The sequence below is a fragment of the Neolamprologus multifasciatus genome, chromosome 16, assembly GCF_963576455.1.
Source record: "Neolamprologus multifasciatus chromosome 16, fNeoMul1.2, whole genome shotgun sequence".
Lineage (NCBI taxonomy): Eukaryota > Metazoa > Chordata > Actinopteri > Cichliformes > Cichlidae > Neolamprologus > Neolamprologus multifasciatus.
In genome coordinates, this window is record NC_140454.1 from 14,457,946 (window position 1) to 14,474,445 (window position 16,500).

The 16,500-nt window shown below is 39.8% G+C and overlaps 1 protein-coding gene across 3 annotated transcripts in view; it reads right to left on the bottom strand.

The window, feature by feature from the left end:
- The window catches only part of arhgef7a (Rho guanine nucleotide exchange factor (GEF) 7a), a 127,231-nt gene that overhangs the window by 86,999 nt on the left and 23,732 nt on the right, over window positions 1-16,500 (bottom strand). For 2 of the 3 annotated variants that reach the window (XM_085135466.1, XM_085135468.1), the window contains exons 20-23: window positions 11,986-12,085; window positions 6,669-6,723; window positions 1,703-6,522; window positions 1,260-1,368 (exon numbers count right to left, since the gene is read on the bottom strand). In XM_085135466.1, the coding sequence (XP_084991592.1) occupies window positions 6,400-6,522; window positions 6,669-6,723; window positions 11,986-12,085 (278 nt within the window). In that variant the 3' untranslated portion in view covers window positions 1,260-1,368; window positions 1,703-6,399. Of the gene's footprint in view, window positions 1-1,259; window positions 1,369-1,702; window positions 6,523-6,668; window positions 6,724-11,985; window positions 12,086-15,893; window positions 16,074-16,500 lie in introns of all 3 variants that reach the window. The other variant, XM_085135469.1, reaches the window with a different exon arrangement.

Sequence of the window (16,500 nt, forward strand, 5' to 3'; positions counted from 1 at the left end):
AAATCCAGCGCCGACACACTCATGCACACAGAGACACACACATTCACAAATAGGAGAACATATGCACACATATGGCCGAGAGGTTTTTCATTAGGTGTGATTGCCATCTCGTGGCAGGAGTAACCATATGATTAAAAATAAATGCAGCACATGATCTTCACTGTGACATGCAATTAAATGATCAGCGTTATGTCTTCTCATTTTGCACTGAAAGGCAAAAAGCACCTGCTGAAATCTGGCTTAAAGAAGTTTTATGATTTAAAACCTTACCTGTACCTGTTTACTGTTGCAGATAATGTCACATTTATGGTTTTATAAATCTATAACATTTTTGCGTAACTACGCGCACACTGAGGCAAATAACAGAGAAAATCTTTGAGCACAGAACCTCAGGAGGCTTATGCTGGATTCCTTCTGCAGGAGGGCTACAGTGCTGGTATATAGCTTGTTAAATACTGACATCTAGTGGCTCAAAGCAAAAACTTAGGTGCCTTAGGGATTGAATTGCACGTGTTGGTCAAATGAAATATCACCACCTCTTGGCCAATACACCTGCATAACCAAAACAAGAAGAAAGCCTAATATATTTATGCAATTACAGCAATTATCCAGATATTTCATGCAAATCATTTTCCCCTCACTAATATTTTAAATTCCTTGAGTTATTTCCACAGCACTCGTTTGGTGTGAAATAGCAGGTAGAGGTGTTTGCATGCACCTACAGAGCAGAGCCTTCCTGGTAATTATGACTCACAACAGTATTTAACTGGCTCGTTATTTAACATTTTGCTTTCCGATGAAAGAATCCATCCATCAGTGAGACAGAGGGCTTCACACTCAGACACACACACACACTGTACATGTTCTCATACATGCACACATCAAGTCCTCTTGATGTGCAGTTATGTGCAAACTTGCACACTAAAAGTAAAAACACAAACATTCTGTTAAAATGTTTGTTGAAGCGTAAAAGCTCATCGCTCTGTCCATTTGATATTTACACCTGTGGACAAGTTTTTGCACAGTGTGTCCACAAAAACTTTTTTCCGTGTCTCCCATAGGAGAGACATCGTGCAGACTGAGTGTGGACCACAACTTCTGTATGTGGGTTACACCTCACAGGTGACACTGCACTTCTTGCACAAAAAAGTGTGAGAGCACCCCCCCATACACACACACACACACACACACACACACACGCAAACACACACACACGCAAACTCAGTCCACCTATTTAGTATCATTTGAGATTTACTCACTGTTAATTCAAAGCTCTCGCTGTCGGAGGTGTTCACAGTTTGTGTTTTGAATTTCGGTCCTCAAAATCCTCTCCCTCCACTTCCACGAAACTCTGTCCAGCATATACCACTTTAGAAGAAGAAGGAGGGATAAAAAGAAAATTAGAAGCACAGCTGGCAGCACAATTTTTTGTTTCCCGAAGCTTCCAGAGGAATGGATGTTTCCAGTCACTTTGTAAAAATCACTCCATCAATGGTAACAAACCCGTTTACATGAACCAAGCAGCTGCTCAGATCACATACATTTTTTTTGGTCCTGCTGTTTTAGATGACACTTCTTTAAGGATGTGCAACCTAAGCTGGAGATCATCGCACAGACGCAGCTTTGACCTGTGCGATTACAGATGATGACAGAGAGCGATAATCTGCGTGGACTGATGCATAAGAGTGTCAAGAAAGCTCACCTGCTCTCCTCAGCCACACTCCTGTCTCCGGGCGGTAAAAGCCCTCCTGTCATGTTTACACCAGCGCAGGCACACCGGTCTCCTCTCTCCTCTCTCTTGTCAGACATTGACTGTGGGTTTTTTTTCTTTTGCTCTGCTCTGTCTCTGCACTTGACCAATCCACTCTATCAGCTCCACCACTCTCAACACCACACAGATTTGCACTGTGCAACCTTTTCCATTTTCTATGACACTTTCACTCACTTGCCTTCTCCCCCCACTGCCTCCAAACCAGTCACCTGTAGACTCAGAGGTACTCAAAACCATTTCCCAATCTCCCGCCCTCCTCGCCTCATTCTTATCTTGTCTATCTCGCCTACTCCTATTTTCACCTTCCTCACTCCCACTCACTTTTTACTCCTACCCACTTTCAGTCCTTTCACTTCCTCTAATAAATCCTCTACCTCTACCCAACTATTACAAATTTTGTCTGACCCACTATTTGCTATTAGCCCCTCGTCTTCCTCCTCCCCTTCTTCTTATCCCTTCACTCTCCATCGCTGTCTCTGCCTATCCTCCTTATATATCCTCAGCCTTCGCTTTGCTTTCTCCCCATCTCCAGCGGCATGAATATATTATTATCTACACAATGGGGCCCTGCTTATTGTTTATGAATTACCAGCCTTGCGGCCAAACAAAGCCTATTTTCATAAGAAACCTCCATTTCATTTCAGCTCCAATTAGATTGGGGGCTAAAGAATAGGAGTCCTCAGGCCTCAGCCCCTAAGGATGGCAGGTCCATTCAGCTTCATTCAATGGGGCCTTATTGCTTTCCCATACAAAAGAGCACGTGGATGGGCTTTCAGACTGAAACACCAACCAAAAATGACTGGGAGACAGTACTGTACAATAACAAATCTTTAAAGAAAGGACACTGAGCGCTTATCCTCCCATCCATCAATTCATCCCTCACTCTTCGCTTTCTTCTTCTCCTCTGTTCGTATATTGTAAGACCTGGACATTAATGACAGACAGTTGAAAGAGAAAGGGAGTGAAAGAAAGAGAAGAAGAAAGAGGCAAAGCAGCTCAGTTTTTCACAATACATGTCAAGTCTAAATGATCACTGGCTGCTGAATAGACAGAGGAAAGGGAAAAGAAATGAGTCGTGTGTATGTATGTGTGTGTGTACAGCTGATTGATTCTCTGCTTTGAAAAGAGGGAGAAAAAAGAGTGAAGGAAAGAGAGAGGAAGACCTTGGTGCTTTTTTTTCCTGAGCTCCACAATAGTCGGGGGGGTCTGAGCTGTATTGTGGAGCAGCCACAGTGACAAGCTGTCACTCCATCCTGGTTGGAAGAAAGAGTCAGAGAGTGAAGAGGGGCTGGGGCAGGTCAGAACCCCGATAATATGCGTCTGCCTCCTTATTTCAAAAGTTTCTCACCCACCAGACACTTGACAGGAAGAAGGCGGCTCTCAAGTGTTCCCCGGGAAAGTTGAAGGACAAATAAAAGCAAGCTGGAGCCCAAATGTTAGCTGCAATGTGTACTTATGTACCTTTATGGGCAACATCATGCTCAGAGTGCCAGGTAAACTTCCCAGCAGTAAGGCAATGGCTCTTTTCATGAGCCAGTTCACTATTTAGGATAGAGAGGCAGCCAAACACTTTCAGGGAGTCAAGCCAGCAAGGTCAGAGTGTGGCAGTGCTGGCCTGGCTTTATCTGCCGAGATCTGCCTCACAGGATGAATGCGAATTGTGCCTTTGTTCCTATGAAGGAATATTCAACATGAAACAAAAGGCTGCCGTTTTCATTACAACTGAGTGGACAAGGTGAGAGTCACAGTGAAAAGGTTGACATCTGCGCTTATTCATCCAACAACAGCCGAATGAGATCTTCTCCCCCCTACAAAGCTTGTCGCGATTACCAGGGTGCACAATAGAATTCAATAGGCTGGATTTTTTAAAAAGAGCTAGAATACACACAGACCACTATGATATCATAGTATTGCATGTAAATAGTCAAGCACTTTGGCCATCAGTTTTTCATGCCAAACTTACCTTTACTGTGTTAAACAAGGCAAGAGGTTAAGGTGACAGGGCACTTTTTACTGTGTGTGCTGGGGGAGAAAAAAAAGATATAGGCTGGTATAAGGCGTATTTTTTCACTTTAATATTGCATTGCTTCCAAAAAGCAATGGCAGAGTTGATATCTCTCCTACCTTGCTTTCTTTCTCAGCTAACCCTCCTCCTTCTACCTCGTGGATCTGTTTGGAATATCATTCGCTCGCAAAGTTCTCCCAAAACAGTTGGGAAATTTGAAAACTTACAAATAAATAAATAACTAATAAGGCCTAGCAGTCATTGTTAGGCACCCTCCGGCCAAGGGAAGAATGACATCTGAATAAGATGAATTAATTCACTCATGTGTAGCAGCAGGACTGGGCGTATGGCTTTATTGCCCCTAACTTCACAGTTTTGGCTACTTTTGGTTATTTTCATTCCCGTTGGCTTCATCTCCAGCTCCAATGGAACCCAGTTTAGCCCAGAGTGTTTCTTCCCAGCACTAAACAGCACAACAAAACAAAAACAGCAAAATCCAGATGTTTCCCTGTGGAGAAACTTCAGAATAAACCAGATCTATATATTGAGCAAGAGTTGAATGTAACCCCAGTCCAGATATTTGACTCCAAATAAATGAGAGGTAGACAAGTCAGCGAGCTTTTTCTTCTGTCATCAAAGGTAAACACAGAAAGCCAAATAGTTTATCAGTGCTTATTACAGCTCAGCTACAGTAATATTGTGGTAACAGTGGTAATAAAGTGGAAACAAGAAGGTGATAATATGGAAATTTCAAGTTATTACTACAGTATTACCAAAGTATTAACTAATCCTATGAGACAAAACCAGTTACAGCAATAGCATAGTATATAGTATACACTCTACTATAGTGGTAACTATAATGATAAACTGCTTGTAATAAATCAGTAAAAATCTCTGCATTAAAATGTTTATATACTGACTTATAAGAACAGTAACAGGGTTGTGGTTGTTGTTATAAAATGTAATACTTGTTTAATTACATGTTATTGTTTAGTACCTAATATACTAAAGCACAAAAGGAAAGAATATAGTGGTTTATAATGGTTTAGGCACATATTTGTGTTCATGATATTAGTGTTTGGCCTGTTATTAGCCAATTAGATACATTTCAATCTAATATTACTCAGCTACAGTCACTGTTAAATCTCACAAGCCCATATTATAGTAACGATATACTATAGAAAACATACTGTAGTCCAATTTCATTCAGTCTACTAAATTTCAGTGGAAACCACTGTTCTTTTAAACACTAGAAAATTTACTTCACATTTTCAGGTGAAGATGTTTTATCAGAAACTAAACAACATTTAACCAAAGTAGAGCTTAAAATAATAATAAGTTGTTAAGTCTGTGGACTTTTGAAAAATTATTTTTATATAAATTATTATTTATATATAAATTACTTCATCTACCACTGGAAAAAGTTTTTAGACAGGTATACTCTTTGGTGAGTCATTTTTTGACTTAACTTGTTGTGATTTTCTTTGGATAGAAATAAGTTCTGCTCGTAGCATCATGTAATTATTGGTTCTCAAACCTGTTGAAATATGGCGAGATTCCCAAAAAGGCTTCAAACCAGCACCTATCCACAGCCTCTGTGCATAGGTGCTGAAAAGAAATAATGAAGTAGTCACACACAGGCGTATAAGCTGATTTTGTGGTTTTCTATGTCACCTAAAGCTTTCAGGCAAGTTAAATATAAACTAAAAGTTTAATAGTAAAATTTTTGAATTTAAATATTGGTATTCTTATTAGGTTTATTTCCTGACAGACATGTATTAATCCCAGCGGGCAAACAAGTGCGAGCGTGTGTGTGTATATATTCCTTCCATAATACTAAATGGGGATGGTGCAGATTTAGTAGCGGCATTCAAAAGCATACCCCAGAGAACACATTTATTTATCCCAATGGGCAAAGGCTCATCTTTTAGCAGTATTTACAATATACAGTACAACATTAATATCTGTACAGTTCCCTTAGGAAAAATGAAAAAGTAAAGTTGTCAAACAAAAACAAAAGAAAAAAATGGATTAAAAACAGACATAAAGGAGTTTCCTGGCACAAGCTTTGCTAAAGGTTAAAAACATCAGGCTTAGCCTGAGTCTGCGGAGGATACCCTACAAAAAAATCATTTCATAAAAAATTAAATAAAGAGGTTTTGTTCAAGTTAAGACTTGTCAAAGCCTTTGGACCATTAACACCATTAAAGTACCATTCTGTACAGTGGATAGTTGTGCCGTTAAATGATTGTAAACAGACGGAGAGGAACTCTCTCCAGTTATCCTCCAGCTTCGTGAACACAGCCACAGACATTGATGCTGGGTGGTTCAATACAGTCACGCTTGCTTAGTAATCAAGGAATGTTATTTTAGGACAGATGGTCGAGGAAGCTTAACAAGTCATCTCAATAAGGCCTGTCTATTAAGCTGAATGGCACTTAAAGTGCACTGGTGGATCCATCTCAAACAAGCCCACATTTACTTGCCTTAAGATGGACATTTACCTTCACGCAACTGAGCTTAATTCATGTATGTGACTGTCTTTCAAACAGTGCAATCAAGTCCACAGGTACTGTACAAGTTCTTTCTTTCTACAAGCTTCACATGGGTGTTAACTTGAGCCTCACAGGTTTGTCTCATCCCACGCTGGGTCATTAATGCTCTTCAGAACGTTTCTAACAACTTTTTCTAGATCCTTCCGTGCTCGCTGCTCTTCCTCCAGTGACCTCTTCATCTTCTTGTTATCCTGTGTTGGAAAACAATCATGAAATACATTTTAAAACAAATCTGAAGATGACATTTAGTCACTCAGCCTCTAAAATTATCCAGTTTTGACATCTATAATTTCATAAATACAGTATCATGAGTTACCCAACAAACATCCAACATCACCTGTTTCAGCTCTTGAACCTCATCCCTCAGGGCATATACCACATCCACCAGGCTCCTATTTAAAAATAAATAAAGAAAATTTTAAAAATAATTATAGAAAGTAATAAAAATATTTACAACAAACACACTTAGAGAGCGCAACTTCCCCCAAAGTGCAAAAGACTTTGATGTTTTGTGATTTTTTTTTTTTTGTTGTTTAGACGTGGAAAGCCTGCTAAGGCATCATTGTGAGGTGGTAGGACGAAGTACTTAAAAAAAAGCAAAAGAAACAATGGTGCTAACAATGACAGTCATAGACAATTGTATGGTAGTTTTAAGATGATCACATTTTGTCTGACCTTGACAAAATTTTCACCCAAATTAAATCAACTCAAGCTGTTGTTGTTATCTACCATCACACACAATTTGAAAATGATATCTCAAAAACTGCTAACAAACAGTCAAAAAAATGACAAAACAACACCAACAGTTTATTTTTCTTACAAGGAAGGCTGACACATAGGGCTGGGCGATATGGCGTAAAATCCATATCACGGTATATATCACGATATATTATTTTCTTTCGTATTTTAGGCACTATAAAGGCACACTTAAAATCCTTTAATTTTCTCAAAAATTGACAGTTCACCTTATAATCCAGTGTGCCTTATGTATGAATTCTGGTTGTGCTTAATGACCTTGAACCGATTATATGTGGAACACGGCGCTCAAAAATCTGTCAAAAGGTTTTAGTACGACTTTGGTAAGGTATGAAGCCGCACCGCTTGGTGTGATTGTTAGAGCATTACGGCTAGTGATGGTAAATTCGATTATTTTTACTGAATCGAGTTTGAATGAGTCACTCATCAAAATGAATCGGGTTTTTCGAGTCATTTGAGTCAGTTGCCCAGAGAGTGCAAAAAATTTACATTTTACTCAAACTTACTTTGTTTCTCTTTTCATGTATATCCTACTACTAAGATGAGTGATTGAAAAAGAAAAACAACTATTTTTATAGACCAAAAAAGAGCAAAAAAAAAAAAAAAAGATTTCTAAAGGGAAAATTAATTTTATTTATTGTTATTTTATTTTATTAGTATTTTCCTCAAATGTGTCAAATATATATTTTCTCATCTAAATGTCCACTGAGCTGTGAGCCAGAGGGCAGTAATGCGCCTTAACATTGGTTTCCAACCAAGAAGAAGAAGAAGAAGCTGTGAGCCAGAAGGGAGGGGGTGAGTGAGTGATTCCTTTATGCTACAATTCAGCACAGCAAGGGAGGGGGGTGAGTGATTTGTTCATGCTACGATTAAGCACAGGAAAGGAGGGGGTGAGTAACTCAAATGTGCTGTTAGCATGTTAGCATAGCGATGCTACTGTGAACTGGGGAGCCATTGTCTTGATGTGAGCTTCTACTCAGGGTTTTTTCTTCCAGTTCAGAGCAGAAATGTTTCTGTTAAGAAACTGGTTGTTGTTTTTTCTCCCATAATTGTAATTATAAGGTAGATAAATTTCTGCTAGTGAAATTAGTTTACTAACAGCAACAGGGATGAGTCAGTGAATGAGACAGTTGGGCTTGTGAATCATGATTCACGAGTCAGTAAAGTGATTCTCAAGTATTGAACGATTCGTTCATGATTCGCACATCAGTAATTAAGTCCCAAAGTCAAACGAACACTGCGGCATCACTGAGCATTAAAAACGGTCTAAATTCTTTCATCTTTAATAAAATGATCAGCGTTGCTGCTTTACCAGGTGTAACAATTAAGTTTAACATTCAGCCATCCATGAAAACCGAGCAGAGCCAGGAATTAGCAGGAAGTTAGCTTGCTAGTTTCCACCTAAACATGATATAGCAGAGTTCTGACAGAGAGGTTTCTGGGGGGGAAAAAACGGCTCTGCTATCACTTCCAACATTAACGAAGATAGAAAACTAAACAGCAGTGACGTTTGTAGGGTTACTGAAGTTGGACTAGCTGGTATTTAATGAAGTGCTATATGATTGCTAGCGAACTATGTTAGCACAACATAAACGGTGAAGCTGGAGGATGAACGCTAACTTTTTTCCACTCAATAAAAGTTAACGTGAGGGTCTGATGGCTAGGGACAAATGCAATCGCATGGCATAATGCTGTAAACGGACCAAATTTCAGTCAGGACTAGGGATGGGTACCGATAGGTTCTGACATAAACGGTAGCAACCAGACTGAAAAGCAGCGCACATTTCGGTGCTTTTTTTTTTCTTGAGATGTCATACACTTTTGATTCTAGCCAATCATTTTACCTTTCCAAGGATAGTAGGTGGGCCCAGGTATGTACGTTCTTTTAGAGCAGATTAAAGATTAAAAATGCCCAAGGCAAAGCAGTCAAAAGTCTGGCTGTACTTCACAGCAAAAGATGCAAACTCAGCAGCCTGCAACAAGTGCTTTAAGGTGATACTGTGGAAAGGAGGTAACACCTCGAATCTGATGAAACACCTGGCAATGCATAGCATTTTTTTAAAAAGCCAAGAAATGCACTGTATTTAATAGCTTGCTGCAAGACCTCACACCGAGCACATCTACTGCGGGTGTGGTGCCTATTATCAGACCTGGAGTTAGCAACATCCCGCAAGAAACCGAAGAGTAGAGTCCTGGCCCCTAGCCCTGCCAGTGTAGCAGAAATGATGACGGATGATGATGGCAGCAGCAGCCGTTCTTCTCTGGTTGAGTAGCTTAACGTTACACCATCATAGTTACATGCGGCTGTCTTCTTGTTTGATAGAGTGATACCATATATACCCTATAGCTGCAGAAAAGGCTAACATTATTATCTTTTTATTTTAAAAAAACAGCTAAACATGAGAGGTTTTAGGACAAAGTTTGTGTTTTCTATTGTTTAAGCACCGGTTCCAACCAAAGGAGGTATGTTGTATCAACAGAAAAGGCTAACTTGGTTATCATTTTGCAGAAAAAAGAAACTGCTAAAAATAAAAACATAAGAGGTTTTTGGACAAAGTTTGTGTTCTCCATTCTTTAAGCACTGGTTTGAGCACCGTTTAACCCGTTAAGACCTGCCATAGAACCAAGTCCACCAGAGCTTATATTATATTTTTACATACAAATATTATAGTGCAAATTTGCTAAAAAGCAGCATATGCATCAAAATAAACTATTTCCAGCAGTGCAATTTGAGTTCTAAGCATCCCAGAAACTACACAGTTTTAAAAACACCAGTATAGGCTTATGAGGCCCTGATGGTAAAAAACTACATTTCCGCGAAAATGACGTCACTTCCGGTTTTGGGCAGGTAATGGCGGACATGTTCGCACTGATGTCTATTCCAACGTAGGAAGTGTTACGAACAGCTGATCGGATCGGCAAAGCGTGTTACCGGGATATTATGTTTTTGTTGCTGCAAGCGCTTTTTATGCAGTTTTTGCAAAGCTATATGTGGAAGGAAACCGTGACCTAGGACAAGCTGATGGCATAAGATGTAAGTACAACTCCTCTGGTTTCATATGCAAAAAAAAATATTGCGCTAGCTTACGTGGTTGCAGTTCTACAGGGATTTAAAAATAATGGAGCGTGCCCGCTCCGACGGGTTTTAAAGGGTTAAGCACCGGCACCATTTCATAAGTACCGGTTTGGCACCGGTATCGGATAAAACCTAAACGATACCCATCCCTAGTCAGGACAACAACTGAGATAATCCATCCACAATACGAGGTTAGTCATTAATATACTGCAACAACATGGGAATAGAGCAGCTGCGAGCACATTCAGCATGAATGAATCAATGGTACGGAAGTGGAGGAAGCGCAGTTTTTGGCTTTCCTCATATTCCAAAACGTGCTTCATCTCTTCGCTATTACTGTCGCCCAATTTGCAGACGATATTGCCTGCAGACGATATTGCCTGCAGACGATATTGCCTGCAGACAATATTGCCTGCAGACAATATTGCCTGCAGACAATATTGCCCGCAGACAATATTGCCCGCAGACAATATTGTCCGCAGACAATATTGCTTGCAGACGCTGCGATGCTTTCAACCAAAACAGGCGCAGCTTGATGACACCATCAACATGCGCTATCGCGGCAGGGCGGTATAGTCAAAATCTCTACCGTTGGCCAAATTCATACAGTTTCTACGGTATACTGTTTATACCGCCCACCCCTACTGACACATACCCTTATACAACTTACTTCACTCCTCACTAGGGCTGCCACGATTAGTCAACTAGTCACGATTACGTCAACTATCAAAATAATAGTTTGTGGCAGCCCTCCTCCTCACTAGACTACGGTTGTATATATATATAAAAAAAACTACTGTATTATGAGTGAGTCCCACACAATATTCCCTGCTCTTAACAGAACTCTCCCTGCAAATCCTGATCTGACCTTTGCACAACTGTAATTTCAACACAGACCTCAAATGGTGAGGAGAACCTTCAGCTAGCTCGCAGTAATGACTCAGGGTTCCAACAACAGTTTTCTATATTAGTATGAATCAACTGTGAATCAAGAAATCACTTAAAATAGAACTTGTCAGAAAAAGTGGTCTAAAAGCAACACTTCACACCATTATTTAAAGAAAAACAGATGAGAGACAAAGTTATTGACATCTATCAGTGTTGAAATTGCTACAAAGCCATTTTTGGGACTCCAGTGAACCACGGTTAGAGCCATTATCTACCAATGGAGAAAACTTGGAACACTGGGGCAGCCTTCCCAGAGGGAGCCAGCCTACCAAAAGTACTCCACAAGTGCATCAACAACTCATCCAGGAAGTCACGAAACAACCCAGAACAACATCTAAAGAACTGCAGGTCTCCCTCGTCTCTGTTCAGGTCAGAGTTCATGATTCAACAATAAGGAGGAGCTCTCCCTTGGATGTCTCTAAGGAGAAAACCGCTGCTGACCAAAAGTCCAGCCTTAAACCTGATTGAAATGCTTTGGCATGACCTTAAACAGGCTGCTCATGCTTTAATAAACAAACCCTCCAATCTGGCTGAATCAAAACCATTCTTCAAAGAAGACTGGGCCTAAACCCCTTGCTTGGTAGCAGTTCTTGCTGCCCACGCGGAGCACAAGCAGTTATTAGCCTTTTCCACACAGGGTCAGGTAGGTAAAATTTGATTATCTGAAACATGTAGGCGTGTCAAATATGCAAAAAGATAAAAATAAAATAAATAAATAAATAAAAAAACAGGAAGGGGGCAAATACTTTTTCCACAGCTCTATAAGCACCGCATACAGAATACGGCAAGGACTAAGCTGAGAATTACAGGATTTAAAGACATTAGGCATGAGCCAGGATAGAAGCATGGAAAAGAGAGTCATCCATCATCTTACTTTTCTTCCAAAGTACTTTGTCCATTGCGACTGGGATCCTCCAAAAGTACTTTCTCCTCACCGGGGATGATCACATGGAGCCCCGTTTCCCTTTGTGGCCCTGTTTCAAAACAGAAGAGCTCTTCAACAGATGGTACTTCCGAACGCAGTAAGCCAGTGCAGTCATCTTTGGTAAATGACTTTTGCTTTTTTTAAGACCAAAATCGGAATTTTATTGGAATGACACACAGCATCCAAGAGACACGAACACGCACAGCTGGTTGTAGTTGTGTGTTAGTCATGCACAGACCAGTTTTCAGACAGAAGACACAGAGGATAGTGAAAGCAAATGGGAGACACAAAAACAGAGTCATGTGACCATTCGTCATACACCTTGGTAATTTGAAACTAGCAAAGACTTAACCATCTCTCCCAAATGAAACCGCATACTTGTTCTGCAAAAATAAAGTCACATGAATGCCAACGTCTACCAAATGACAGATTTATTCAAAACTCATAATACAGCGTTTGGGACATGAACACTTCAGCAGTGTAGAACAAATACACTGAAGGCGCCGTTTGCAGATAAGACATGGCCACGTGTGTGAACTGAATACAACATTTGAGCACACAGAGGACAATGTTGGCTAAAGACAGTTAGTCTCATCACCCTGCCTGTCCCACAGTTCGACTTAGTTTCTTAAACCACAGAATACACCTGTCACAAAATATAGCACATGATATAAGGACAGTGATATTCTTAGCTCAAATACTCATAGAAGATTGAATTGATTTTTTTTCCTTGCTCCAAGATGACTAGTATTTACAGAAAGGGTCATTATGTGCTCTTTAGATTTCAAGTCCACTCTGACAGTATTCTGAGCTGAACAAGTAGTTCACATAGAAATGTTCCTGTATAATCATGATCTCTCGCTTTCTCTCTTGCTTGTTTTTCTTTTTAAACCCCTCAATGCTATCAAAACACAGAGGGTGAGCATTTACACCACGAATGAGCTTTTACTTTACAGTAACACTGAATACTTAAGTCTACCTTTAGGATTATATCATACACACTCTAGGCAGACGACAAAAAGTACAGAATTTTAACAGTTTCTATCCCTCAACCCACCCACTGGCCTGTTACATGATTGTGCAAAAGAACTCAAACACTTCATGTCATAAATTCTGTGTAAACGTTGATACAGACCGAGAAAATTTCAAAAAGAAAACAAACGATTCTTCCAGGGATCATTTTGTAAACATCGGCATACAGAATAAATTATAAATAAATTTTTAAAAAAGGAGCATTTATACCAAATAATAAATACAAGAAGAAGAAGAAAAAAAAGAGCATTTCAAACTGTAACATGGACCAATATATTCTATGTCACTTACATTGCTTACTGTAAGAGGATGTCAGCCTGTACTTTTAATATCCAAGACTGGAAAAATACTTCTTCATAAAAATAGTCATTAACGCTAGATAGTATGGGAAGCCTCACAAGCCGGACGACGCGAAGGCAAGTCTCGGTAATGAGGCCACAACATAGGTGCTAGTTTGTTGCAACAAAAAAAAGAAAGGAAGAAAGAAAGAAAAGGGGTGATGTTTTTAAATGGCATTGAACATCTTTGTGAGGTTCAAATTGTCAGAGCATACAACAAGAGCTACACCCAAGAGTTATTAGTTTCATCTGTGATTTTAAAACCTTCCTCTCCTGTCTGAGAAGCCTGTCAAGCTAGTTGACATTGAAAGCTAGTAAACATGGCTGACAAGCTGTTCTCCTGGAACATAACGCGACTTCATGACTCAAAGTTGGACGCAAGTAAATGCTTCTTCCCATGAATGAGTGAGATAAGAAAACTGATATCAATTCATGCTTGCAGGGTTAGAGCTGGGGCTGGAGTTGCAACATGTTTAGCCAAAACTAGCATAAAAACCTAGCACAACTTAAAAAAAAAAAACTAGTTCTGTCAGTCAACAAGCACCAGTTAGTGCGCTAAAATTAACCTGCTTAATTTTGTTTATTAAAACTGTGACATTTAAAAAGGTCCTAGCTGTTGGATTTATTACCGTTAGACAGAGGCAGACTAGCTCTTCTCGTTCTTTATGCTAAGCTTCAGAGTCATACTGAACGAGGATGTTATCACTCTTCACACAGAACTTGGCGAGAAATGTAGTGAGTGCATTTCCCCAAATGGTAAGTTGTTTCTTTAACGTATGGGACACATATCCCCCATCAAACGAAGGCATTCAATTTCTACTATAGGACTGTAACCGTTTTAGCTTGTAGCTCACAGACTGACGCCCTTTGCTTGTTTTATATGAAACCTTTTATTTCAATAATTCATTAACTTGAGTATTAAACCATTATATAAATGCAACCCTGTGATACGGACAGAAACATAACTAGACATTAAAGGGGACCAATTAAAATCCTATTCTTATTCCTTGACTCTACTAGAGTGTTTTTGCATGATTATTGCTCATAATAATCCTTATTTAGCTTATACTGGTCCTTTGTGTGGTCTTGACGCCACCAGATTTCTCCTTATTGGCTGTCTTTACAAACAGATGTATCAAGAAGACCCCTCTCTTTATCGTCATACATCTCGACGTGTTGTTATGTATCCCGAAAAAAGAGCAAATGACTGTCAAACTAAGCTTTTAGAGCACTCTGAATCCTGAAGCCTGAGATTTTGACTTGTATTTCAAAGTTGAAACTGTATATTTAAGAGAAAACTGGGAAAAGCATAATGGGTCCACTTTAAGATCAGACTGAGGATCATGCCTTAGAGACTACACTAGGAGTAAACTATCAAAAGGAATAGTAATAAAAGTCACTTCTTCGCTTTTAAAAAAAAAAAAATCAAAGGAAAACAAATTATGTCCAATTACTTAATGCTAGTGGTGGTATGTAGTCCTGCAGATAGTCTGTCCCCCCACCTGATACCAAAGAGCTAGAATTATATTTGCAATGGTCACAAGAGACGTACTAAAACTATCTGTACATCTGCATACTACTATAGGCAAGTCTGAAATTGAGTTTTTTGGTCATTTAGACGGTCAGAGCCTTATTATTTATCAGTCTTGGTAGAACGACTTTAATCAAATTAGTAACACCTTACTCAGAGAGTGAAGTGATAATCTTCTCTTTCTATTAGGCGCTGAATTTTTAATTAAACCACTGAATATTCCGTTTGGACTGAACACACAAAAGCTATCTGGAATGTTAAATTTCATGCTGTCACGGGTTTGCAACACGGGTATAACTTCATGTTCTGAAAATTCTATTAAACGTCGATAATTTGGATATTGCATTTGCATGCCGTTATATTTTCAGACAGCAGGGGGATATGTGCCTGTACCTGTGTAGCATCTGTGCTATGTTTCAGCATACATACTCTAGAAACACATACTGGAGAGGAGTAGTACATGGTAAATAGAATACAGTCGTTCCTGAAATACATCTGAATATCAGACAGGAAAAGCTCAGTCCCCATTTCTCCCACCCCTGGGTCTCCCTCCCACATATTCCACTCTGAAATCCCTGTACTCTCTCCTGAGAGCTTACCCCATTTATGTTCAAACCAGGGGAGTGGTCACATTCAAGATAAATTAACAATAAATTATCAAACACCTACTGCATGACAACTACAGAAAGAGAGGAGGCACATAAAAGGGGAAATGGCAAAGGCAACAGGGAGATGCCTGAAACATCTTCAAACAAACTGTCGAAAAATAAATAAAACAAATAAGTTAACAAAAAAATTGAAAAATCATAATAGAAAATAAATAGATAAATTAAAAAAATCTTCTTTTTTTTCAAACACATTGAAGAGAAAAGAGGTAAGCGGGCTGTACTTCACTTCACAGCACAGCTTGGCAGTACTGTACGGTCTTCAGTTCTGGTGAGAGATGCAGCTCTTGCGTGGCACTGAGCCCATTCTGTAACTGTGGGTGGTCCAGATGGAGTCATAGTCTGAGTCCTCCGAAAGGTCAGAGGTCAGTTCTGGCCGGGACACGCTGCTACGGCGGCCCGGCGAATCCACGCAGGACTGGTCCACGTCGGCCAGCACGTGGTTGTGCATCAGGTCGGTGCCCTGCCAGGCTGGGTGGAGTGGGCGGGGTTGAGAGTGATGTTGCGAATGCAGGAGGAGGAAATGGTGGTCGAGGGAAGACGAGTGACGGCACAGGGAGGGAGGGAGGAAGGAGGAAGCATACGCAAACACGCAACAAATGGCAAATCATAAAACCAATGGAAGATGCAGGATGAGACGATGGATAAAATTATAGAAAAGCATCAAATAAAACATGAGGAAAGGATAAACTCAAGGAAAATAATGCCAAAAGTAAAGGAATGGAGGAGAAACAGGAAGAAGAAGAGATATTGTTAGAGGGGTCAGTACAGAATAAAGTTAAAGAAAGGCACTGAGTACAGAATACAGATGCAGCTGCTACAAAGAGAGCAAGATCCAATATGAACCTCTCTTCTTTCGTTTGTATATCTGCACGGGTAAGAGTTTGTTTTTTCTTAC